Raw genomic sequence first — 27,474 nt, 5'->3', positions numbered from 1 at the left:
AGTGGAATGCTGAGGGGAGAAAAAAAAAAACTCTCTTGGTTTTCTGGTATTTTTGTTCTTCTTTTGCACTGCTTTGGTAGCAATGAGGCATTATCTCCACAGACAATTTGGGCCAAGGGGTGTCTGTGTTTGTGCAGTCTTGGTAACACTGGGCTGAGTCCTGAAAGTTCAAGGAAGCAGTTTAGATCCCAAGGCAGAATTTCAGCACAGGTGACGTGGCCTGGCAGCTGGTGGCCCTCTGACTGGCAATGGCATGTGGATGGACCTGGCTGTTAGAAATGTGGTTGTGGGACATTCCTGGCTTTTGGGCATCAGCTGCAGCAAAGGAAAGCAGCTCTGAGAACCAGAGCAGGGTTCCCTGGTGCCTTCAGAAATGTTAGGTTGTATTGTTCATACATCCTCGGGATTAAGTGATTTAAGTAGATTTTTTGTGTTAATGAAATTTTCTTCTGACTATAATCTGCAGAAACTGTGGGGGAATTTTGTCTTTCTCTTGTATTTTGTCTTTCTCTTGTAGCAAGAGGAAATTCTCCTTCTCCCATGTTCCTGCAGTTTGTTGTAGTTTGTCTGCAAAGACCACCTGGCCTGAGTGGGAGGTCTAGAAAATGAGCAGCCACAATGCACAGAACACATCTTTTATTCAGTAAGCAAGCAAGCACAGAAGTATAATGTGTAGTGCTTAATATTCATACAGTACTAAAAATATAAAAATAGAAATAAAATTTCACTGAAAGCATTTTCACTCACAAATATACAAGGAAAAGTGCTGTCAAGCCACATCATGCTACACTACTTGCCAGTGCTGAACTGACAGTTTCCCAACAGAACTGAAACACTAAAAACTAGTCCTTCCTCATAGTTTTTGGTGAGCCTGAACATTTGACTAGCAAAAAATGGGCCTCCTGCAGCTGAGAACCTAAAAAACATAGATGTCATTTCATAATGGATCAATAAAATAATTTGGGAGAGTTCTGTAGTGATAGTAGCCTCCTTTAGGCTGTTTGTGTAGACACCAAAAAAAGATAAGAGAAATAAACTTGAATCCTGACTATAATCCAAATCAGTCATGGCTAACAATTCCTGGAACGTATTGTGCATGGATATTTGTGCAATACTCCCACCTGCTGGCATATCCATCAACTCTCTTCCTCGGATGCTGCAGTTCCCTTTGCCTGCTTCACACTGGCACAGATCTCCCCCTTAGGCCTGGTGGAGTCCAGGAGAACAACCCATAAGCAGTGCTAAGTGCCCTCAACTTTTAGTGGAACTAGAGCTTTTTCAGCACCTTAACTTTTGGGGCTGCCCTTACAGGGAGAAATTCACACAGCAAAGTGACATAGGTTGGAGACTGATTTTTCAGGAAAGTCCCTGCACCAGATTCCTGGCTTTTAAGCCCTATTTCGAGGGAGTTACCTAGAGCTGAGGGCTTAAGAATCTTCTATCTGCTGTCCCTGGGCATGGAGCTGAACTGCCTCCATCAAGAAGTCAGCTCTGAGCTGTGTCCATAAAGGCATGGGTGGGATTTGGGATCAGGCTGACAATCACAGCTGTAAATCAGAACAAGCCCTGTCTCCCAGAGTGTGCCAGTGCACAGAACCTGCTTAAATCACACAGATAAGGGTGTGCAGAACCTAATGTGAACCCCACTTGGATTAGTTCCTATTTTGGAATGGGATTTATTTATACTTGGCTATACCTGCTATAAAAATAAATGTGACAATTAACCCCTGAGATCATTCTAGCATACTGTTTTGGCCTGTTACTTGTTTCCCTCAGAAATAAATTTTTATTTGGTTTACGGATGTTCATTTCGTTTCTAGTGACGAGCTTTTATAAAACATTAAATAATCAATGTGGGGCTGAAAAGGTGTACATTCTAGTTGCATATATTATACATACCTTCTACCTATATAATACATTCCATAACAGCTGCATGTTCTAGTATTGTCTGAGAAGTTCTTGCATGTGGACAGAGGACTTAAATACTAGAAGATAAGCAGCTGTTCAGGATCAAAGATAATTGCATCTGATATGGTTTACTTAGATTGTTTTTCTTTCTTTAAATCTTATTACACATAATAGCTACAGTAGTTTGTCCAGCAGGTAATAAATGAATGCATAAAGCACTTCTAGCTATATCTGGATATCATATGCATGCATTTTTTATAAATAAAAATCAAATGTGAGGTCACATTTTCCCATCTTCTGTTTATAAACTAAATCAAATTTCTCATTCATTGAAACAGTGAAGATGTCTTTCCATAGCCCAACTCGTCCTGAAACACAGAGAAAGAATACATGTCAGAGAGTGGATGTAACAGGACACCAAATACCTACAGTCTAATTGTGCTGGGCACCAAGTATCAGCTGTGAGATTCTGATCAGTCTGGGCTTTCTCTGAAAGCTTAATGAGACCTAAAGCTGTTCACTGTCTCACCCAGTTACTCTGGCACTACCCTTGCAAAGCCTTCAAATAAAACACATCTTCAGCTGCACCAGCCCAGTGTCACACAGGAAGAATTCATATTTCTCTGAGACATTTTACTCTGGCCTTAATCAGAAATGAATCAGAGATTTTGGGTTGGGTGCTCACGTAAATGTGGATTTCTTCTTTCAGCTATGGCTGTTTAAGAATTCCAACAGCTAAGAACACATTTCAAAATCACCATGCCTCTGGCACCTACTGCTTAGAGAACTATCCAAAATGTACAGAGAATGTGGGGTATAAAACTGACTATTGGAGTATAATATTTTCATTGCTAATTTCTATTATTTTGTGTCTAGAGATAAGTCCAAGACATGAATTTCCATTTCTCAACATGGAGATATTTGTTTGTTAAATACAAATTTCCATCTATGAAAGAGAACAAGTGCCATGTACTCAAGCTGAGCCACTGACACTTTAATTTTGAACAGGAGGAACAGCTTTTGGGGATGCAATATGGAGACTGAGCACCTTCCTCATATGAATTAACCTATGGAACCCAACCAATGACATAACATAACCTGGTGACCCTGCTGAACCTACCAGCCAAAGGCAGGAGCCCCCCTAACAACTGTTTCAATGCAGCCCAAAATATATTTAACTCAAAGTCAGCCAGGGTTACTTGTGGCTGAATAAGCCCCATGGAATAACCAGACTGAGAAGCCAAATTCTCTTCTCATTTATGCTGGAGATAAAGACAAAATTCAGACTTGTTCAATTGGAATAAATGAAAGGAGAATTGGGACTGTGCTACCAGAGTTTCATCATAACAGCAAGAACAAAGCTACATGCAGGGAGCTTAATTATGTATTTGATGCATAAGAAGAATACCCATTTAATTCAATTACCATTGCTTTTATGCAGAAACTATATAACTGAGACCAAAGACAAAACTGTCTGAAACATCTACATATTACTTATTAACCTGATGGTATAGCATGTGTGGCAAGGGCCATTTTATGAAAGCAGGGCTTTTGTATAAATCCTGAAGGTATGAAAGGGTCCTGATTTCTTTTCAGGATCCAAAGACCAGAATAACCTGACACCGAAAATGCCATTTATTGTTTTCAACAATTTTCTCACATATTTGTAAAAGAATAAATTAAGAAAACACAATCATAAATACCTGATACTAACTTAAATCTTGCTCTGGCAACTATAACAGCAAAAAGTACAGCATGAAACACAAAACCCTGTTTCAATAATGATAATAAAGTATTTTCTTCCTCTGCTTGGCAAAAAAAAATTCTTTAATTTCTGAGTCTCCCCAAAAACATATATGGACAAATGACAAGTTCTACAAATGACATATATACACAGTGGATTGTTTTTAATAATTCTTTTCTTTTTCTACCATATCAATTGATAGCTTGTCAAAAAGTCACCCACCTGGTTTATGATTTGAATCATGCAACTGCGTAAATTATGATGTGATAAGAGTCAAATACAAGTAACATATCTAATCATTGTTCTGCTTTCACAGCAGTTCAGGGTTATCTTCAGAGTAAAGATCAATGTGCTAAAAGAAAAAAAATATGAAGAACTAAAATAAAGCAAAATAATAAAGTAAATGTAACTAATGACAAATTAAAATACTTGAAACAAATTACAATCAGCTGTCATGTCATTGCCACCATTCTTTGTCACAGAAACGAACAGAGAAGGAACAAAGCACTGCTAATGAAGCTACATTCTGGAGTAACAAAATATTGTAAAAGCCAAAGACAGCAAAGAAAAGAAATTCAAAATAAGGATATTTATACTAAAAAGCACACAGCGAACAAATGACGAAGTATCACATTAAGTGCTGCAGCTCCCTTCCTTCTCTATTACAACATGAGGGCCTTTTTCTGAAACATCTGTAGACAGTAGAAATAAGAGGCTACATGTGGGCCAACAAGTAGAACACAACCCTGCTGTTTGCAAAGCCTTGCATCCACATGAGCACCTTATCCAAGGACCTGGGGATGTCCCAACCAAATGTGTGATAACTGAATAAATAACCAGCTAACACAGAATTAGTAGTCAAGAAGAACTGGTAATATTTGGTATTTTCATCAGAGATTTGGAAATAAAAATAGAAATTTATAAAAATTGCAGCTGGTGTAATTTGCAGATCACAGGAAGGCTGGCTGAAAGTAGTAGTATGGAAAGGGCTCCTATACACAGAAGAAGACCAAAGTATTCCTGTCACAACCCCTGAGTAAGGGACAATAACCTGCAAATTGCTTCCTCTGAGAAACTTTGTGGTGATGATAAACATGTACTTCATGTGTGATGCTCTATCATAAAGTGCTACCACTGCTATGGGTGGAAAATAAGGGAAAGGTCCAAGTAGAAGTGCATTAAATTAGTGTATGAAGTGACTTTAGGTTAGGGTAAGGCATGTGTAGGGGTAACATAGGAACTGACCATCTTGACTTGGTTGCCTCATTTTTAAAAGTGATGTAGAGCAGCCCAGAGAAAATAATCTGAGGGAGCCTAAGTTCACTCTTATGTTTTTCAAAGGCAACTGAAAGGACTTGATTTCTTATCAAAGGACAGATGTATTAACAGATCACATGGCACCTTCAGGTTCTTAGAGAAAGAATCTCACCAGAATAAACATCTGGAAGATAAGCACATTTTAAACAGCTGAGGTAAGAAATGAAAATAAGCTTATAACGGACACTGTGGTTCCTTGTAATTTTATGCCTTCCAAATAAGAAATACCTGCTATTCTTGAAAATCCTGATCTAATTAAACCCTAGGGCTCAGGCCAGGACAAACTGTGTAAGATGGTGTGGGCTCTGGCATGCCAGAGGTCAGAAGGAGCAGAGCAGAGCTCTCAGCACAAGGAGCTGAATCCATCAAAGTGATACAAACTCTCTGATGGAGTGGTTTGACATTACCCTGTTCACCTTGGATTCTTCCATCCTTTTCAGTCACTTCTACCTAACCTGATTTCAAAACAACCCAGCCCCCCAAGTGCACCAATAATCAGCTCCCTCCCATCCTTTACATGGCAATATTTTGCCAACATCTAACACACCCTGGGGGTTACTGCCGATTTCTCCAAGAAGAGTTTTGCTGTGGGTTTTAAACATACCCCTGCCAACAGGAAGAGCCTCTGCATTACAGCACTGATCAATGAGTTGATGGCAGTGTTCCACCATGGATTCCAGCTGTGCTTTGTCATAAGAAACTCCTAAGAACCTCACCAGCTGCTCAACCATTGTCGCTAGATCCTGCAAGAGATCATTTAAAACCCGGGTTATTTCGCAATAATTAAAATCACATTTTTAATGAGTTTAAATATTGCAAAGTAAGTTATATCCTGGTGAGCATGAAAAATACAAGTGCAGAAGTTGCAGAAACACTACTGCATTGAAGTTTTGCCACCTTCCAATTTGCTGAAAAGAAACACATTCTGAACAATTAGAGTAAGACAGGCTGGCAGAAAGCATGGCCATGTAACCTTCAGATGTTGGAACAGGGAACAACTGAAAAGCAGTTGTGATGCTTCCCACTTCAGGGAACACCCCACCCTGATCCCTTTGGAATACCAGTGCATTTCAGGATTTAAAAGTTACTTTAATTTTGACCTTAGTCAAATAAATGACTAAAAATGTTAGGAGAGCCCTTCCTTTGTCAGCTTCTGGGACTGCATTCATGTAGATGGGAAGGATCTGGGGAGGTGGCCTCTGAGAATAACCATTAATTTACATCTCCAGAGTTCCAGGGTTCCTCAGTATGAGTTGCAAGGACAAAATAGTAATTTTTATCAGGAAGCAGAAGGAAGCTGTGATGCCACCATCTGGTGAGCACAGCTAGGAATCCATTAGTTATTCAAAACCATGGAATTGAAATGATTTTGACTAAACTTTATTTACTCTGATTGTATTACACCTTCTTTTAGAATTCCACTCCATCAGAAGGCTCAGTAAAGCTGGAATTATCATTTACTGAGTCTTGTTCTGGTTTCTTCTTCTTACAGGTTTAGAAACAGGACCTGGGTTTTGCCTATGTTTGCATTAGTTGTCCAGTCAAATAAACATTCTGAAGTATTTTCATTAGCTGTCAAAAAGATATTAGTGCAACAAGAAATACATAGTATTTCCACTAGATTTCTGATTTAAGTGGATTTATTAGCCAGCATAATGTAAGGACTCAATAATTACATCTACCTTATGCTACATGATCATACTCTCATTGTTTTCAGATTTGTTTCACAGAAATCAGTAAGAACAACCAAATAATTCCAATAAATGCCAAATACAGAGGACAAAATAGTGATTATATTTTTTTTTCCCCTCATGGATACGGCACATAGAGCAAGACATTTATTTTAAAAGAATGCCCAGGGCTGAGTGTAGCAAGTACTGAACAGTTTCACATCACTGCCTTCCCTGCAGGTAGTTCAGTGCCTATACATGCAGGCAGATTCCCCAGTAAATTAATATGGATATGAAAATGCCTGAAGTCCAAAGAAGCTACTGAATTTTTAAAGCCAGCGCTTTAAAAATGGTATCAGGCATTAGGGATCCCAAATATGGACATAAGAATGTAATTTTGTGCTTTATGTATTAAAAACTAGGATACTAAATGTGATAAAAACACCATTTTGCTACATCTAACCTACCTTATGCATATCTTCATACTTGAGAAAAAGTACATTGGCATCCATGTGGTGCTCCCAAAACTCTTGCACATGTTCAAACCAGGAACCATACCCTACTGCAAAAACATTATGATTGGCATGAGGAAAATGAACACTTTGGTTATTAAGCTGTTTTCAGAAAGAAAAAAAAAAAAAAAAAGAAATAACTGGAGTGGTTCATAGCCCCAGGAGAGCATCTCATTTTGACCCATGTAATGGGACACCTAACCCTCCCCCAAAACTTTTTTCCAGTTCTCTGATTAAGTCCACATTTGCATTGATTTCAGTCAATTTATGTGTCTCTACCAGAGGTTCAGCAATTGGTACTTGGTATTTACAACCTCAAGAATCTCTTTTGTTGCCAGTATTACAAGGCAACCCCTCGAGAAATGCATTCTACATTTTTCTCTGCTACCAGTGACTAAATTTCCTGTGCATTACAAACCTCCCATTTGTACAGTTATGGCCATGGAACATGTTGTGATGTTTTATTGGCTCTGGGAGGTCATGATAAAGTCAGGTGGCTGCTCCAAGATAAAGAGACAAATAACTCTTGGGATACTTACATGGAAAAGAGCACTCAACCTTTCTATCTTAGAAGACCTTCTAACATGTCTTTCTTATGCCTCTGGTCTTGAAGTTCCTGATCAGAAGCTACAGGCAAACACTGCATTCCCAGGGAATGCAAATGGAAAACTGAAGGTGGGCTGGAGTGGGAGGAGAGCATTAATCCTGCACAAGCTTGCAGGATAAGGATCAGCAAAGGGGTTTTTAGGCCTGTTAAATCACCTCCCATTGGTAGGCTTTACTTTTTTCTTCCCTTTGGTATTACACAGCTCCTTCAGCATCAGCTCCCCTAAAAATTCCAGGTTTGCTGCTCTGGATCTAGAGGAGATCCTGCTCTCAGAGCTCAAGGTACCTGGTGAATTCTCAGTGTCACATTAAGGTATCAGAGGAGATATTGCAGAGAAATAAAAGGCAGCAGGACTTTTTTCTCTTCCTTAGCTAGAGTGTGGCAGTCCCTTGGTTATTATTCTCCTCACAGAGCTGCATTTTTCAGGCAGCAGCAGCCTGCTCATGAGGTCTCACTCGAGCTAACTGGTGCAGGCCGAGATAAGGCCCATGCAAACTAGAGAATTTTGTATTAATTTCCAAGGTATGAGCCTTGAATTTTTGGCTGAAATTTAAATATTAAGAGAATTACCAGGAAAATAACCCCAATCCTGGGGACCAGAAACACTCCTGAGAAGTAGCTGATAGTGAGGCATAACCAAAATCAAATGATGCTGGGAGTATTTACCCCTTTTTAGGAGGTACCTGGCAGCCTGAAAACTGAATTTCAGAAGAGTACACCAGAGTTTTGCTCTGGTTTGGGTGGCAAAGTGCTGAACCCAGGGGATCAAATACTGTAAGGCAAATATTTACAAAAAGCCCGGCTCATAGTTTGCATGGACAAATCTCAATCACTGCAGAGCTATCCGTAGCAACCTCCTTGCTGTATATGCAAAACAAATGCACCTTTATCCAGTTCACTTCTGTACTTGCAGAAGGAACGCAGAGATGAAAATAAATGTGGGCAGAGAGAACAGCTCCTTACACTTGTCATTCATAAACCTTCTGCAGAACTCCTGAAACGTTCCTCTGTAGCTCATGGTCCTTAGGGAGCGGTGGAACTGGTAATAAGACACCACCAGGTCTTTGGGATTTCGAGCCATGTATATTACCTGTGATGGGGGGAAAATCATCTTGTTGAAAGCTTTTGCCTCATCCCAAAGCACTGACACAACTGCTGCCAGCAGAGTTAAGACAAACACGAGCTCATTTTCACCTTTGAGTTTCCGTTGTGGAGGTCCGAAGGCAAAAACCGATAGGGCAGGTGGCTTTTGATGAGGCGAGGGGACGTCAGCTCCTAAAATAAAGCAGGGAGAATTGTTTCCCATTGACCACTGCTCCAGGGAACATCCTGAGCTGGCCTGAGCTGGCACATTTGAGGCCCTCTACTACACTGATTTCTATTCACAAATTTACTTCCTAAAATTAACAGGAGTTTGCGACTCAAAATCAGGTCAGGGAGTTACATCTGGTTTTTAAATATCAACAGGTTAGATAATGTGTTGGGAGTTTTGTCATATTGGGGTTTTATCCCTTTTGTTTCAAAGCATGTCCATTTGCAGGACCTTCTCAGAAAGAGATATAACCGTTGAAGATTCCCAATATCAAACTCACTTTATTTCTAGTGATGCCTCCACTAAAAATCCTTGAAAAATACTAGAAGTTCTGAAAACATGACCCCTGACTTCTTCCAAATTTTTCCCTTGCATTTTATTTTATCCTCAGAATTAGGCCCAAATCTGAATGTGTGGATATCTTTCAAACAATACTTTTTCTGTAATTTGATATACAAAATTGTCTCATGACAGAAATCATGTTCTGCTATTAAAAATTGAATTAATCCATACTGAATCAAGCTGCTAGCACATGGCATAGAGAAGAATGTGTAATCTCAAACTAAACCTCTTACTATTGCCACCACTTTTTTGCAGCAGGGTAGCACTGAAGCCTTGCTGGATTAGGCATCACAGATGAAAAAGAAGAGCAATCTCTGACCTCTAAATACTCTCAGCCTAAAGTAGGCTGAAGCATGCCGTTGTCATTGACCACAAGCAGATTAATTCTATCCCTGCCAGCCTCAGCTTGCTCAGTCCAAGCAGCACTGCAGCCGTTACAGGATGGCCCTGTATAGTTATCCTAATAATTCCAAGACATGACTCTGTCAGAAGTGGCTGCAGCAAGGACAAGATCACACTTATGTGCCATACAGCTGGACTTCAAGGGATTCTTATTACTGTGGAATTTCATGGAGGATATTCCAGACCCCTTAAACTACACCCTACAGTGTCTGTAGAGAGCCAGGATCTGTGGATCTAAAGACTGAGATGTGTAAAGTGAGAGCAATGGGAATACAGATGCATGGATAGCTGCATTTCTAGTTACTCCTTCACAAATTCAGGGAAGGAATCAAAGCAAATTTGCCTCATTTGGCCAGCTCCCGTTTACATAAGCAGGAGAGGCCTGGAACTTTGATCCCCACTGCCAAGATATTTAGGACATGGAGACACATTTAAAGTATTAAACAGAACAAAATGAAGCTTAATAAGAGCAATTTAAAATGACCTATTAGCACTTTGAATCATTTCAACATTCTAAACAAGCCCAGTGACGAGAAAGACACAGGGTGAAAAGAAGTGATAAACATGGAACTGAGGAAAAAGACACCCAAATGCTGAAGACTTTCTTTGCAATAAATTGTACCTTGATGATGTCCAGACCGGGCTGAGGGTACTCTAGGACTGGAAGCTGCTCATCTATATTCATTAGTCCAATCTCATCTGGATCAGCTCCCTGACTCACTAGATACACCACTTCCTGCAGCAAGCCTGTGCCTGCACAAACCAAACAATGAGAGAGAACAGATTGTATTACAGTTCTTATCTAAACACAGCCATATGAAGGGAGACCTAAACAGAGAAATAATGGCAACTTTTGTGCTCAACAGTCTGCTGTGAGCTAAGTCTATTACTACTGTTTTGTTGTAGTATGTCAGCTCTCTTGATTTTTTAAATACATGTAGATCTTCCATGCAAAAGACCTGAGATTTTTTTTCTTCAGTAACAATTTAAATACACTTCTGTTTCCAAATCACTTAACCTGTGAATTACAAAGCATTTAACAAAAGGTTTTACCTCTGTAAATGTTACTTTGGCAAAACACTACTATTTCCATTTTAGGAACTAAAAAATGAGGCGAACAGAGGTCATCCAAGTTCACAAAATGCATTAGTGGCTGTGCTGAGAGACCTTTATTCTAAATTGAAGGCAAGGTCCCAGTTATGCAATGATTTGAGAGTCTATTTATGCCTCCAGGTTATGGAGTGGACAAAGCCCCAAATACATCCATACATCAGTCACAAGCTTTAGAAACCTCAATTATGCATCTCTCCCCACTCTGAGGACATTTACAAAGCACCCATTAAATATCATGGCCAGTGACTGCACTTTGGAAAATTAATAGGTGCTTCAATTAGGGCCTTGGACAGGGAAACTATTCAAAATGACTTTACCTTCAGGCAGGTAAGGAACCCTCAAAACAGAGATATTTGACAGAGGGTTATGAAGAGAAAGGCTCTTGGTGAGATGGAGGAACAGAATGGGGAGAGATCACAATCAGCCAGGGGAGCGACCCCACAGTTCAGAAGAAAAGATCCCAAGAGTGTGGGACACCCTGGAAACTGCAAAAGAACAGACCCATTATTTAACCCATTATTAATTATTTACTGTGAGCAGTAAGGGAAATGAGACCAGGATTTATCCACTCTCTCGCGTTGCCTAAAGGCTTGGGTGATGGTTCCAGAATTGGTTACAAAGCCCAAGCCTGCTCCTGCATCCCAGCCTGTGGAATGGTGAGCTGTAAACTCTGAGATCAATGACCATTTGAAAATAATTTGTGAGTTGCAAGTCACTTGTAACAGTCACTAGTTAATTCATGTAAACTAACAAGACTGCACACACAAACAGGCACCTTTGTACCAATCCTGTATGTTGTTCCAATTAAAAAGAAAAATAAAACAACCCCCCCCCCAAAAAACAAAAAAAACCCAAAAAAACCCCCAAAAAACAAAACAAAAAACAAAAAAAAACAAAAAACAAAAAACAAAAAACACCACCAAAATACAAGACCTAAAACCCTAATAGAATTTTTTATTATATTAAAAAATAAATGTCTGTTTATTTTTTAATCCGAGACAGAAACAGTTAAGTGAGGCCAATGGTTGGAGTGAACACAGCGTGGATACAATGTCAAAGAAGACACACCTCCAAGAATTGTCTTGGATAGCAAGCACTTCAAGATTCCACTGTTCCCTTACTGATTGATGGGTAAATTAAAAAGGATTGGGACATGAAAAAAAAAAAAAAAAAGACACTTTTATATTATGATCACCCACAGAGACAGTTGTCACACACTTAATACACACTTGCCCCCAAGGCTGTTCACTCTGCATTTTTAAGTTCAAGCATATATTTTATGCATTCAAATCAACATTCATACAGTATTTTAGTATCAGTCCTTGTGACTCTGAATGAGCACAACCCTTGTTCTCATTAAATATTTATTCTGACCGGAAACACCCTGGTTCTCCATAATTTATTTCAGTATTTCCTATTCCACCTGCAAAGAGAAATGCTGTCACAGCAGCCCTATTTTCATGAAATGAAAAGAATTAACTCTGTGGGGATACACAATAAACTATTTTTTCATTGCTCAGCTGCCCTCTAGGCAGAAAGCTACCATCTCTATTGTGCCTCTGAATACAGAAAGGCTGCAGGGTTGAGGCAGAACCACACTGAACCTTCGGGAGAGCAGCACCAGCTCTCCACAAAGTCCACTAGAAAAGCTAAAAGTCAGGACAGGGAGCACAGCCCCCATGGGGAGCACTCCCTTACCTGGTTATGCCCAGAGACCTGTGACTGTGCACCACACTTGGCTTGACTGCTGTCAAATCCATGGAGAACTGCAGAGGTGGGAAATTACATATTTCCCATCCAAAGTGGGGGTTTTGGAAGCTCAAAAGTCTCCATCTAAAAGTGTTTCTACCAAAACCAGTGACACGCTGAAAGAGAAATGCTGGGACTATCCAGTAGACTGGAATTTCTCCTCCCTACACCTGCAGCAGGATCACTCATCTCAGTTTCCCTCAGCCATGATCTCTGTGCTAGTTTTCTCTTTTGTTAGTCACTGTATTTTTTCCCTGATTTTTTTTTAGCCTGATTTTTTTTCCCACATTAGCACTCAAGTTAATATGCTTCAGAATTTCAGGGTCTTAATGCAAATGAAAACTAGGGAATTAACTTTTGAGGGAACAGTGATTTTTTTTTTTAACTTGTCACCCTTAATCAATTATTATTTCCCACACACACAAATTCCAAAAGCTCCAGGTAAAAAATTTATCATTGACCTGGCTTCCTGTTTAAAAGAACAAATTAAAATATCACATGCCTAATTTTTTAAAAAGAAAAAATCTAAAAGCTTTTATAAGTATAATTAGATAGATACGACCTCCTCACATCTCTGCCAGGACTAAAACCCACTCAAGATAAATGTATCAGAGCTAAATGTTCTTTTGGTTTAGGAAGGATGACTTAACCTAGCAACAGGCAGCCCAAATTCCAGACCTGGCTGCTAGGGCAACATCTTCAACCCTGGGAACACCAGCTGGCTGAAAAGCCAAATAAGGTGGGATACTGTGCCTATCCAAAAAATGAAGAGCCCAAGCCTAGACCTGAGGTAGCAGAATTTATTAAAATGCCATAGTGTGATAGGATCTGAGTCTTCTGCTGCATCCCCACCTGTATGTAACACATACAGAAATTTGCCATTTGACCCAGCTGACTTAGTGATCTCTGTGGAGATTTGCAAGAACCATCATTTTATGGATGGAAAGTAGAGTAAATTTCTGAAACTGAGAATATCAAAGGAGATTATGTGAATAATGCCAGCAATCCCAGTCTATCACAAAGCCTGGCCAGATTTAAATGTCACAGAGACTTTCTGACAAAAAGGAAAATAATGATACCAGTTGGACAGAAGAAAAAGGTGAGGCAAGCGGGAAGGGAAGGGAAGGGAAGGGAAGGGGAGGGGAGGGGAGGGGAGGGGAGGGGAGGGGAGGGGAGGGGAGGGGAGGGGAGGGGAGGGGAGGGGAGGGGAGGGGAGGGGAGGGGAGGGGAGGGGAAGGGAAGAGAAAAGAAAAGAAAAGAAAAGAAAAGAAAAGAAAAGAAAAGAAAAGAAAAGAAAAGAAAAGAAAAGAAAAGAAAAGAAAAGAAAAGAAAAGAAAAGAAAAGAAAAGAAAAGAAAAGAAAAGAAAAGAAAAGAAAAGAAAAGAAAAGAAAAGAAAAGAAAAGAAAAGAAAAGAAAAGAAAAGAAAAGAAAAGAAAAGAAAAGAAAAGAAAAGAAGAAAAGAAAAGTGTCCCCCTACATTTCTGGCCCCCTACATTTCTGGCCCTGCCAAGGCAATGGATGTTGTGCATCTCCAGTATCTTCACTGCTTCCTCCCTGTGCTGCTGAACACCTGCACACGTACATGCACACCTCACTTGGGGTGGTACAGAAGGATAAACACAATAGGATAATCACTGGAAAACAGGATTAACTGCCAGCCTTTGGACATGAGGCACCGAATGCCACATTAATAAATTCCCAGCAATTCTACCCTTTCTTCTTCCATCTGCAGCATTTCATTCAGGAGGAAGACTGCTCACCCTGCTACCTCTAAAGTCATATTGCCAAAACAGACATGGAATTCATGAACACTTATCCAATTCCAGCTAAAATGGAGGCAGTCTGCATCTGAGGAACTTCAGTGCAAAGTACCTGAGAAATGCTCTTCCTGACAAGCTCCTCTGCTATGTCAATAAAACGCCTCAGGAGAACAGAGCGTTCCAGTTTATCACACAATATCTGGAAAGAGAGGGGGTGGGAAACCGCTTTGAGAAGCTACTACCTGCCAGAATCTGCAGGTGTCTTTAGGAGGCCTTTTAATATTATCTGTGAGTCTGTATTTCTATACCCTGCATAACAGGAGTCTGCTGGTGGGGATGCACTGCGCTTTCCTGGGCTACTTTATGATGCACAGGACCCAGGACTCATTACAAATCCCACCACACCCCAGCAGTCCCTGTGACTGGGAACTGTTCCTTGGTGCCCTTTCCAAGGCCAGTGCCTCAGCAGCAGGAGCACAGTCAGACCAGGGCCACTCTGCCTCTGCTCCTCGGGAGCTGCTGCAGCAGCAGCCAGGCAGCACAGGGGGACAGACACGGCTCGGAAACACCGCAGCTAATCCTCCTGCCTTCTCTGCGTTACATGTCTTCAATGTCAAATTTGGTCACTGTGGAAGGGAGAAGTGTTCTCTAGTGCAGATGTTCTCTGGCTTGTCTCAACTCTTTCTGGCCACTGGCATTCCTATGAAGTCACCAGGTACCATAGATGTGTTCAAAGTGGCAGATATAAAACCATAAGATTTCCAGTGAAATTTAGCTTCTCTAGGTGGTTTCTAAGGTAGTTTCTTTCAGTTTCTCCTCTCTTATCAGCTAAGACAGGACAAAGCTGCAGCCTAAGGATGCAAAGGCCTCAGTATGTTCCCTTTATTCGTTCCTTGTATGGAACCACATGGAAAATTAAAATAAAGAAATACTAATGCTAGTAATCTTACAACCCCAATTATCTGTACTTTGTTTGATCTGCCAGAGCTTGACCAAATTTTGGCTAATCCAGTGCAGCAGATCCATTATGATTCATAACTTTTTTATAGCATTGGTAGATGCAAGTGCTCATTAAAAGTGAGGGCTGCCAAAGCTGCCAGACTGGTCTGTAAGTGCTGTACAGCAGAGCCTCACACTGTTGTTCTAAATGCCTGCAAGCTCATTCCTCCTTGGCATGTTGCAGTGTAAATCTTCAGGTCAGTATGACAGATTCATCCTCACCCTACAATACTGGAGGGAAAATTAGATTTTCCATTAGAAGAAAAAAAAAACATTCCCAAAACATTAAAGTATCTCCTCTTGAGTTCTATATGCTGAAGTTCTCCTACAAATTCGAATTCCACCTGGCTTACAAATAGAAGTTTTCATTAATGACTAGCATTTTAAAAATAAAAATAATGTATATACCTTGATACCATATTTTCCAATTCTTCTGTTTTTCTAAATGAGACTGGGGATTCAGAATAAAGACTGAAATTGTGATGTTATATTGCCACACTATTTCTTTTGACTGACCAATTAAATATTTATCAGAGGGCCCAATTTTGAGAAAGGACTGATTACTCATCCTTTAAGACTAATGCCCCTCTTATATGGCCTAAATGCCATATAGTCAATAGGCAATCATCAAGGGAGTCTGTGGAACACAACAAGCCTGAATTCAGACCTTCTGAAAGTAAAGGGGACAAATTAAGTAAGACTGGATTTAAAAGAAGTATTAAACACACAACTTCCAGCAACATTCAGTAAGCACAGTATTAGATTTTTAGACTTCATAATAATTTCTTTTTCTTCTTACAGCTACCAGCTTTTGAACCAAAACCAACGGGCTAAATTCTGCAGACATGGGTCCATTAATTCTGAGTTGTGTTTTGAGTATGTTTTGCCAGAGGCTATAAACAGCACACTATGAAACCCCATTCTATTTAGGAGGAAAACCTACTTTCTGTTTGCTAAAAATGCTGTCACCAAACTGTTTACACACACATATTATGCACAGAATTATTGCTATTATGTCCAATACAGTATCCTAAAGCACTGCTTTAATGAACTGGTTACAAAGCAGAGCTATTTTTGGCTAATGCATTAGTACTATTTTTTTTTTAAGTGGCCTGAGTCGTGATTCTCCCTTACATTAGCACACTAACTACTCAACAGAGGACAGGATGAGAAGTGCACATCAACCACAGAGTGTCTGGGACCTGGCACTGACAGCTGGGGCAGCCTCACCCACACAGCCAGGCAGGCAGCCACTACTGCCCACACCAAACACCAGCCTGGAGCAAAACACCTCCTTTGGAGCACGCTGGGTCCTGAAACTGCAGCAACACTAGTAAATAAAACACACCAGGACCTGTTCTCTGGGAGATCTGTGGAACAGCCAAACCCACACCCACAGAGATCGATTCCCTGAGGAAGAGAGGCTCATCTGGCTCTTGCTGGCAGAGGTCTTCTGCTGAGGAGAGCTGGGGCAAAAAGCCTTTATTTTCTATCCTTGTTAATAATCCACAACATCCTGACACGCTCTGCAGCAAGGGCTGAGTAAGTAGCATCCTAACAGCTCTAAGAACTGTGAGTCAGGTCTACAGATCTACTGTTAAAAACATCAACAGGCCAAAAGTTTGCCTTCGTTTTGCCTTCTGATTGAAGAGTCCTGATTTGTGTCTTCAAGTTTGTCCCTACATCCATGACTTCATCATATCCAGGTGTCCTGGATTTTGTCACAGATCCTTCACAGACAGCTGCTACTGGCTGGTTACAGACACCTCCTGGTATCAGATATTCAAAGGGAAAATGGTTTCACTCTTCTATTGAAGCTTTAGCTGGGCTGTCCGTATCTGTGGATCCTCACCCTGTCTTGCACCAGGTGTCAACACTAATGGAGTAACTTCCCACAAACTGCTCCAATCCACTTAAAATTAGATCTGCCATATCTACTTTTGGCATCAACTCATGTAGCAAATTTTGTGTGGGACAAATCGGAATGCATCCACTCAAAATACTCTGCACATTGTTGTTCTACCAGGAATGATGGACAGCAGGCCAAGGGCACTAACAACCCCGCACTAGCACAGGCACCTTTAAAAGCAGACCCTTAAAAGCCCATATCCTTGGGTTAATTTTTCTTCCAGTTTCTACTCACCAACCAAACATGCTCTCATGGTTAAAGAGAGCACAACATCCATAAGGCTAGACCAAAAAAACATAACATACAACATGCAGGAACATAGAAATAGCCAATAAGACTGCTTGCTCTGACAGAATGACTTTTCTTTTTCCCCTTTCCATGTCTATTCAAGGCTGACCAGGTCTAAAGCCAACCCAGGACAATAAGCTGTTAGCTCAGTTGTAGCCAGCCCTCTTGTATCCTCTGGCAGTTCCATTCTCCCATCTTTTTAGAACCCATATCAAGAAACATGCCTCAATTGCATACTACATTACCCCAGCAGGAGCTCACAATCTCCAGCTGAAAGTCCTCCCACTGTGCCTAATTTCCCTTTGTTTTCACACACTGTACCAAGGACAACAATGCAGGAAATAACTTTGCTGTGATGACAAGTCATTGGGTTTTTAAATCACACTCAAGGACTTCATTGCACCGAAAACAACTGCATAGTTACCCCCAGCTCCATTGATTTCTGGGACAACTCTATCACTGTGTTCTCTTCTACAGTCATATTATGGTCTGTGAATAAATACAGAGCTTCATAGCAAGCTCTGCTGACTGAGGTAGGATCAGAAATCAGGGAACAACAGGGCACCTCTATTAGGCACTTGTGTTGAGGTAGATCTCATACCCTTGGCTGTGAACATACTCCTCTCCCCACAAAATAATGTCAGAAGACGTCTGTCATTACTCAAAAGGCAATTCTCTGCCTCAGCTTCAAACCCTTTCAGGAAAATTGTTAGGCAAGACCTGCCTACACAAAATGTGCATTTGCACATATTAGGTGGTCACGTTTCAAGAATGCAGCACAGCAATAATATAATGTGAAACAGCTGCAGGTACAGGTTATACATTAAAAAAACCACAACCTGTCCAGTCAGCTATTGCTTGTCTAAGGTCAAGGAGTAAAGCATTTTGTCCCACACAGAATCCCACTCAAGTTATAGCTGCACTAAGCAAAACCATTCTTCTCAAGGTATCTATGTTCCCCCTCACTGAGCTGGACTGCAGTTTTAAGCCAGCAACAACTCTTTCCACTGCTGCTCTTCAGAATCAGAAATGGAAAGAGATCTGTTTGGGAGTATAAAAGGGGATCAGCCAACCAATATCACCATGGTTTTGATGCCTAAAATTTTAGCTTTTTTATACATTTTTCATATATTCATAGCTTTGTGGACTGATAATACATGGTTATATAGCTCCTGGTATTTTTTCTACCCTTTCTCTTAGATTTCAGAGTAATAAGGTAATCTTCTAAAACATTCCTGAAAGACTGATTTTCAATAAGGGAACCTTCAAGGACATTTTGTTTTTCAACCAGAATCTGAGAAGATACAACAAGAAATGGGGCAAAGAAGTCCCTGAACCAATTCTAACGGGACAGAACCTGGGGGAAAACTACCTAACCAACTGCTCTTCTAATTGGACAGTATTTGTTAGATATCATCATTTGTGAAACTTATAAAAATTGTGGAAATCTGACGCAGGGTATGCCCATAACCATGGGGAAACCTGTAATCTTCCAATAAAGACATGCTTTTTTATTTTATCATTTTAATACTGTTACAAGGTTTTTCCCTTTCAGGCAACAGATTTACAGTGCTGCAGCAAAATGGTTGAAGAGAAGACACTTTTTCTGACAGAAAGCACTGGTGATCCCATATAAGCACTGGCATTTATCATTACTAAAGTGCATTTCTACTCTGCATGCAGAGAGCAATCCAGCTTCAGCAATGCCTGTAGCTGTTCTGTGCTACTTTGCACAGAAGCAGTAAACAGGCTTTGGACTGCATGGTTAAGCAGTGTTTCTTATGGCCTTGCATCAACAGGTGGCCAAGGGGCCAATGGCACCTGGGCTGTGCCAGCCATGGTGTGGCAGCAGGGCCAGGGCAGTGACTGTCCCCTGGGCTGGCACTGCTGGGGCCACACCTCAGATCCTGGGGCACTTCTGGGAACCTCAGGACAAGAAATGGACATGGAGGGGCTGGAGCATGTCCAGAGAAGGGAACGGAGCTGGGGAAGGGGCTGGAGCACCAGGAGGGGCTGAGGGAGCTGGGGGGGCTCAGCCTGGAGAAAAGGAGGCTCAGGGGGGCCCTTCTGGCTCTGCACAACTCCCTGACAGAAAAAAAATATATATGGTAGGTGACATCTGCTTGCCCATGAGAACTGTTTACCATTATACATGAAAAATGAAAAGAAACACATTCAGTGGAAAACACAGACAAAAAGATAACATGATTTATCCCTGGTCACAGAATCTGCAGCCACGAAGTCACATTGCATGCCCAGTGTCCCAATGCTTGTATCACTTCTAAAGCAGCATTTTTGAGACAAAACTGGGTTGTTCCTTCCCCTCGGCATGAGGTGTTTGAGAGGTTCCTTGTGTACAGTTCATGCCTCCACTGCACCCAACAAGAGAAAACCCTTCATTTAATTAGACTGTATAATAAGAATTAAAAAATTAAGCCCTTTGCTTCCTTTCATTAATATCTTCACTGTGACAAATGAACATTAACATGAAATGAGAATGACTGGCAGGTGGGTCTGGCTGATCTACATAATTTTCTAATTCTTTAGCTTTTGAGGTCATTATCATTTAATACAATCAAAAATTATTTCACATGTTCGGAATACACTTTTTACCCAGGGTAAAACCTTTTTTCTTTTTTTTTTTCCTATGCCTGTTTACAAAAAAAAAAAAAGGTTAAGTTTTGCACTACTTAACAGCAGGGAAGCGATTATGCAGCATTTGCAAAAGACCCAGCAAAACCTATTAAATAACTGGAGAATTCTTCGTCTTCTGAACCATTTGTTCTGCCTCTAGTAACATCTCTTGACTGGCTTGATAAAAGGGTCATGAGAGAAACACTGCTATCTGGATAATAAAAGGAGTTTCCCTTGACCACAGATATTTTTTTTCTGCTTTTATTTCAAGTTTGAGACATACAAGGACCTATCCAATTCTACTCACATTGAAATCAAGTCAAATGCATCAGTGGCAAACTAAACATTGTCTTCAATTACTTATTTTTTTACAGTTTTATTTATAATTTCTTTACCTAGCAGCATTTAAGAGTGAGTCAATACCTGAAGGTATTTTGAGCTATATATAAATAAAAAGATAGACCCATTTCAGAAGGACTTTCAAAGCACAGGAACCCAGTGGCTCTAACCCCCAGAAATAATAATCTACCAGAGTCACTTTCTGCACCTGAATGGAGTGAGTTTAGGCTGTGGAGTACTTACTCTTCTCAGTGGTGGAAGGAACACAATTTCAGTCATCAAGAACATGAAATCAGATTCAAATACAGATCGTGTCCACCAGTCCCTAAAGAGACAGCTCACAAAGCATATCTCTATCACACAATGCAGTTTGCTCTTCCCTTCCTGTTTGAAAAAGAATTCCATTCATTCTAGCCAGCTGGTATGGGAATTGATGCACATTCACCTGTCATTAAAACAGAACAATATCTGAGCTTTATACACTGCTTAAAGAAACCAAATAACTGTGATGTTACTGTCAGAGAGAAAAAGTTCCATGCTCTATTCTGGTTTTAAAGGTATCAACTCGCTCATCCAGATTCATGAAACTAACAGAGGTTTCTCATCATTCCATGTCACAGAGCATAATATTGCTTCAAAAACCAGAGGTGAAAGAAAAAAAAAATCTCAAAGGTATTTTGTGTAAAAAATTGATTTTTAAGCCACCCTCATGATTTCTCAAGGCATGCCTCTGGGCCAGTAACATTTGCATTAATTCTCTAAATGAAAACGGTTTAAGCCCAAGGCAACAAAAGTCCGCAGCGGCTATAGCACTATAAATCCAGCACTGCAGAATCCGGCTCTTTTGCAACTGCAAAGCTGTTTTTTTAAATAATGCCAAAAAAACTGCTGGGAGAAGTTCCATATGAGAACACTTGAAATCAAGGCAAGCCAATTAATTTAACACATGTGGATGCTTGTGTCCCCTGAGGAGCCTTTGCTACAAAGGCCACTCAGACCTGCCATTAGGAGGGAGACCTCTGCAATCCACCCAGCTGCCACACGTCCCTCTGACAGCTCCCCAGCTCAGGAAGATCCTTGGGCAACCCTTCAGCCTGATTCTCCTCTCAGTTGTGACTGTGCAAATCAGGACTGACTGTCAGCAGTGTTTGACCTGTGCCCATCTGGGTATCTGCAGCCACAGGAACTTAGTCAAGCAGCGATACTCTGTATATTGAATAATAAGACTGTTACTGTGAAATACAGTAATACCAATCTCACCTGGAAATATAACGTCATTTCCAGGAGATTTTTACAGTCTGTGGAAAACATGAAAAGTAGAATTGAACAAGATAAACAAAGCAAGATTTTGGCATACTTACTTGGTACATTTTCTTTGTAATGTATTTCTTTATTCAAGATTTTGCCAATCTGTTTTATAACATGGTCCCACAGACAGCTAAGGCTCATTGGAAGGGGAAGAAACAAGAGGCCAAAGACAAGAAATTCTTAAACCAACTTCATAGCCAAAGAAAAAGCACGTATGTCCACATCTCAAATGGTTCAAGCCTCTCTTTGCCTCAAGTGCAGCACCTTTTGAGTGCTGAGTCTAATCAAACAGTATTTTTGATGTTGATGAGCTGAAGTCTATCACTTTTACTGAGGAATCACACAAAGAGGAAAACTGCTGATTATACTGTGCCCAGTGTATCCCACAGTTTAACAGCTGTCCCTGCCATAGCTGTAATGGTCAATGCATCAAACAACTCCATCCCCATAACAGAGGAAAACCTCAGGGCACACAGAGTCCCTGCATGGGAAGAACAGAACAGGGACTATGGGATGGGAAATGGGCCATGGAAGAATGCAGAGACTGTAAGGGAGAGGAAGGACAGAGCTCCTCCATGAGCCAAGGAAGGGACTGGCACATACTGGTGACCCAGCAAGAGGGAGTGTTGGATTCAGGAGTGCTAGAAATAGGAGAATAAAAGAGTTGTGCACACAGTGGGAGAGGCACACAGAACAGGAGGAGAACAAAGAACCTCCCCGTGCACACAATGCACTGCCCCAGGCATGACCTGTACACACAGAACCTCTCAAACAAATTACAAAATGGACAACTCAAACTGACTTTCCCTGGTTCATTTCACGTAACACCAGAGGTGAGTGTGAAAGAATTCCAAAGAGGAGAACTCAGTAAATACACTCGTGAAAGCTTGTCCTTGGAATGACCCACAAAATCACTGCTGGCACTTCATTAAGGCAAAGGTCTAGAGCCATCATATTCCCTAGCAGCCAAAGGGTAGTTACAAAAATCCAGTGCTACAAGGGAAATTGAGAATCTATAGAAAGACACCCCCAGACTGGTAAGGCCATAGGCAACATTTGCTCTTTTCACCTGTTGTCTGGCACCAAATGCAAGCTCTCATGAACTGGCTGGACTTGAAGCTGATATTTGCTCAATAGTTGACATTTTTCCACACAGAAGTCCAAAAACTTAGTTGGCAAAATAATCGCCATGGGAGAGAGAGCTTCATTATTAATGTAAACAGCTCACTTTCTCAAATTACCAGTTTTGCAAAAGACATGAACTTGTGGGGTTTGACCCGAGAAGACCAAGCACACATCCATTTAGAGCACACACAAGATGGTATGATGGGAGCTGCTGTGCACCACTTCTGAGCAAGGACATGGACAGATCACGTCCAGCCAGGGGGACGCTGTAAGGCACAATAAAACACTGAGTGAACCTGAACCAAACACTACACTTTAGGGACTGATTTAATTCCACGGAAATCACTGATGTTAGCAAACAGCTAACCTGGCTCTCAGCATGGTGACTGAGGGAACACCATGGAAAAGTTTGCTTCTCCATAAATTCTGTAGCTTAAGCTCACAGATGAGAATTTTAATTTTCAAGTAGGGCACAGGAAATCCACAGGATGAGAGGGTTCAGCTCAAGTTGTGGCAGAGGCACAGTGCTCCCTATAAACAGTGCCTCTGTATCTTATCTGTAGTGTGAGCTCCAGTTATTTCACACTATAGAGAACAGCATTCTGGTTTACATTTCTCCTGCAAATCTGTGTGTCCCACTCAGCCTGCCCACTCTAGACAACAAAGTTATGTGGAAGATGAAACTTTTTACTTCATTTCTTCAGTGGCACACCTGATTTTAAATTATGCATCACAATAAAAAAGGTTTTCTATAATTACAGGACTCCCATTTGCATAAACACAGACACACATTCATATATCTGAGTCTCTGGGTTTTAGGCATAAAGTTTCTCATAGTCCAGAAGCTCCCAAAAGCTGTTACCATTGACTGGGCAGAGGTGTTAAGAATAATTAAAGATATAAGAGATATCACTATTCAGCCATCCCTCAGTGGAAATCACATTAAAGCAGAGTCACTTTCCATTAGGCTTATTACATTACTGCCAGTAAGGCCACTGGTACATTTGATTTTCTACCATTATTGGAACAGCTTCTCCCAGGGTCACTCTCAATTTACCAATAACTGTAACTATTTCCAAGCACTGCCTCCATTTCACATGTTTGGAGCTGCGTTGTCTATTCCTGCAGTGTACAGTGGCTTCCAAATGGCTTCCAGACCACCAGTCCCTGGGACAGCTGAAGCAGTCCTGGCCACTTGTGGATTTTCTTTGCCAAATAAGCCACCATATGGTCAATAGCTACTGCTGGAGCCTTCTGCTTGCAGCCACAGGCTCTGGCCTCTCACACATCCAGCAAACAGACTTTTTTGGGCATTTTCCACAGTTTGAGCAGATGGAGAGCTGCTGCTACACTGAACAAAGCTGATTTCCTTAGGAACAAGAAGAAAGTTTTCTGTTGGACCTATTTGACATTGGTGCATTTTTCTTTCTTGAACTATTGTTCAAACACAATTTATTCACAGAAACTAGATAAGCGGTCTCAGCCATGTTCTGTCTCTGAATGTTACCAGAACAAGCAGAACAGAGGCAGCAAGATGAAGTTGGAGTTTAGGTAATGGGCTTCTGGATTTAATTCCTGGCTTTGCCGTAGACTTTCTGCATGACCTTGACTAAATTAGTGGGAACCATCCTAGAGAAGCCCAGTTTCTGCTGCTATGCCTGTCCCTAGCCAGCAGCTCCTCTGAAGCCCTAAATAAGCTGTAAGCCACAGAGGAGCAGCTGACAAAACAAACTTCCAAGGGTCTTGGTAGACTCTGGGCTACAAGAATGTGGAGCTTGAAGATGCTATTATTGTCCAGAGCCTATTCCCTCAACAAGGACATCAGATTACTCATCACCCAAGCATTCTCTTTCCTGGCAAATAAAATCCTATTTTGATCTCAAGGCTGCTCCTCCAGCTCATCCACACAATACTGCACCTTCAGTTTTGATGCCCCATATCTCACCCATCTCCTCCTTCTCCCAGTGACTGCCAGTAAATCCTCTTGCAGCATGTCCATTTTCTGAGTGGGCAGTTCCCTGTTACTGGGGCCCCAAAAGATCAAATATTATGTTGCTATATGCACAAACCAGCAAATTAAATATGATTATGCAAGCTGGCTTTCCACAGCCAACTGTCTAGCCATCAAAACTAAGCTACTGCCAGCTATTAATGATATTGTGGCTGGCTGAGATTGGCTGAAGATATTTAACAAGATGCCACTATGAAATTGGGGTGCAAATCTAACACAGGAACACTGTAGCCTAAGATTCTCAAAACTGAAATCTTAAACCACAAAGAATTTAACAGAGTTGGTGCTGCATGCACCATATAAATCTTGAAGAAGACAATTAAAAAGAACAATTTAAAAGTAGCTGTCTATTCCTAATCCTAGTATTTTGAGAGGCATCCATCTTCACATTTTCCCTTATCTAATGGATTATCTATAAAGGTCTTGCCAGTCTTTAAGGGCATAGTCAGCAACAAAATATAAAAAAATGTAAAGACAAATGTTTGAAACTGCTTGAGAAATTATAAAAGCTAAATAGATGCTACTTTGTAGAAATGTGCATGCTTGAAGCAGCACACCAGGAAATTGAAAAGCATTAGCCATTCACACAACAAACAATGGAGTAAGTGAGAAACCTACAATACTGAAACATCGTTTTACAAGGGCATTTACAGAGCTGACATCTGTTATCTCCAGTGGACTTCGGATTTCCTAGAAAGAGATCATCTCATTGTCAGGAAAAAAGTCACTCGAGAATGCACTCACAAAAGAGTTTATCTGATTTTATCAGGTGGGGTACAAAGCTCCCATATTGTCTGTCTCCTTGCAGGCAGCACTACATCCATGGTAATTCTCTTTAAATATTTTTGCTTGGAAACGGAAAGGATAAAAAAAATCAAGACTACAGCATTACAAGCAGACGCCCAAACGGTGTGCAACAGCCAAAGGAAGCATTTACTGGACAAAACATTCACTTGTACTGTGACCAGGGGGCCTTTCTGGTGATTCAGACAGTGCAGCAAGAACGTACTTGGCGCACATGCTCTCCCAGAAGGATCAGGGAGCGCAGCACGGAGGGAAGGCTGTGGAGCAGACAGCGAACCTGTGCACCACGCAGATATTTGCAGTGATGCCATGGCCCTTCCCCGTTCGACATCTTTGCTGAGCGGGATTTCCCTGCCCGGAGCGGCACCGCCACCCTCCAGCGGTTCGGCAGCAGCCCGGCAGGGTCCCGGGGCAGCGCTGGGCCCGGTGCGCCCACCCCCCGTGAGCCCCCACAGGGCCCCGACCCCCTCCGAGCCCGGGACGGGCTCTCAACTCTGCAGAGCTGCGGGGGCTGCCGGGCACAGAGCACCACACCTGGCCACAGGGCACCATCCCCGGACAGCGGACGCCATCCCCGGATCCAGGACACAGTCTCTGCATCCAGGACACCATCCCCGGATACAGGGTGCCATCCTTGGACACGGGGCACTGCACCATCCCCGGATACAGGGTACGATCCCGGACACAGGGTACCATCCTTGGACACGGGGCACCGTCCCCGGGCACACCCGCGGTGGAGAACGGGCTCAGGCCTGGCCCCCACATCCCGCGGGGGCGGCCGGGGCACCTCCAGCCCCCGCTCCCGGCCCGGCCAGCGGGGAGCGGAGGAGGAGGAGGAGCCGCCCCGGCAGCCGCGGCAGCCCCGGCCCGCCCGCCCGCCTACCTGATTTGGGATAGGTGACGATCCAGACGTCGCTGTCCCTCACCGGGAAATTGGCGATCTCCTCCATCTTCCCGCGGCAGAAGGGCGGCAGCCGCACCCCATTGTACTCGAAGTACTTGCTCTCGAACTCGCAGGGCGTGCTCGGGGTCTCGGCCTCGCTCTCCGCCATCCTCTTCCCTGCGGGCCGCGGGGGAGGCCGAGGGGCGCGGGCCGCGGGCGCTCCGGCGGCAGGGAGGGAGGGAGGGAGGGATGGAGGTGGGGAGGGAGGAAGGGAAGGGGCGGGCGAGCGGCGGGCGCGGCAGCCCCGGCCCCGGCACAGCCCCGCGCACGGCGGGCGGCGGCTCCGCGTACGGTGATGTCATTGCGGGGCAGCCGCAGCCGCGGCCGGGCCGGCAGGGAAGGGATAGAGGGATGGATGGATGGATGGATGGATGGATGGATGGATGGATGGATGGATGGATGGATGGATGGATGGATGGATGGATGGATGGATGGATGGATGGATGGATGGATGGATGGATGGATGGATGGATGGATGCTGGCCCCATCCCCGTTTCCACCCAGCCCGCGGCGGTGCGGGCGCTGTGGCAGTGCCCAGGCCTCGGAGGGCGGGCGGGATGCTGGGGAGTGCAGGGGAGAGGGATGAGCCGCAGCCACCGAGTCAACCGGCGGCTCATACCCGCCCTTGCGCCGAGGTTAGTCATTAGTCATTCCATGGCAGGGGCAGGTAAGACAGT

General features: G+C 42.3%; 1 protein-coding gene across 2 annotated transcripts; it reads right to left on the bottom strand.

Annotated features, from left to right (window-relative positions):
- Positions 1-619: 619 nt before the first annotated feature.
- On the bottom strand, positions 620-26,984 carry SULT4A1 (sulfotransferase family 4A member 1). 2 transcript variants are annotated; one of them, XR_009418537.1, is made up of 8 exons: positions 26,738-26,984; positions 10,437-10,567; positions 8,953-9,033; positions 8,722-8,848; positions 7,107-7,201; positions 5,574-5,712; positions 3,875-4,004; positions 620-2,276 (listed from the first exon to the last, which is right to left on the bottom strand). XR_009418537.1 is itself a non-coding variant. In XM_059473155.1 (7 exons), the coding sequence occupies exons 1-7, from the start codon at positions 26,904-26,906 to the stop codon at positions 2,164-2,166; spliced, it is 855 nt and encodes a 284-aa protein (XP_059329138.1). In that variant the 5' UTR covers positions 26,907-26,984; the 3' UTR covers positions 620-2,163. The 2 variants fall into 2 exon arrangements, 1 of the variants encoding a protein (XP_059329138.1); XM_059473155.1 differs by lacking the exon at positions 3,875-4,004.
- Between the last annotated feature and the right edge of the window lie 490 nt (positions 26,985-27,474).

Source organism: Ammospiza nelsoni, chromosome 5 (genome assembly GCF_027579445.1).
Source record: "Ammospiza nelsoni isolate bAmmNel1 chromosome 5, bAmmNel1.pri, whole genome shotgun sequence".
NCBI lineage: Eukaryota > Metazoa > Chordata > Aves > Passeriformes > Passerellidae > Ammospiza > Ammospiza nelsoni.
Note: the sequence above shows the minus strand (reverse complement) of the source record. Positions and strands in the feature narration are given on the sequence as shown.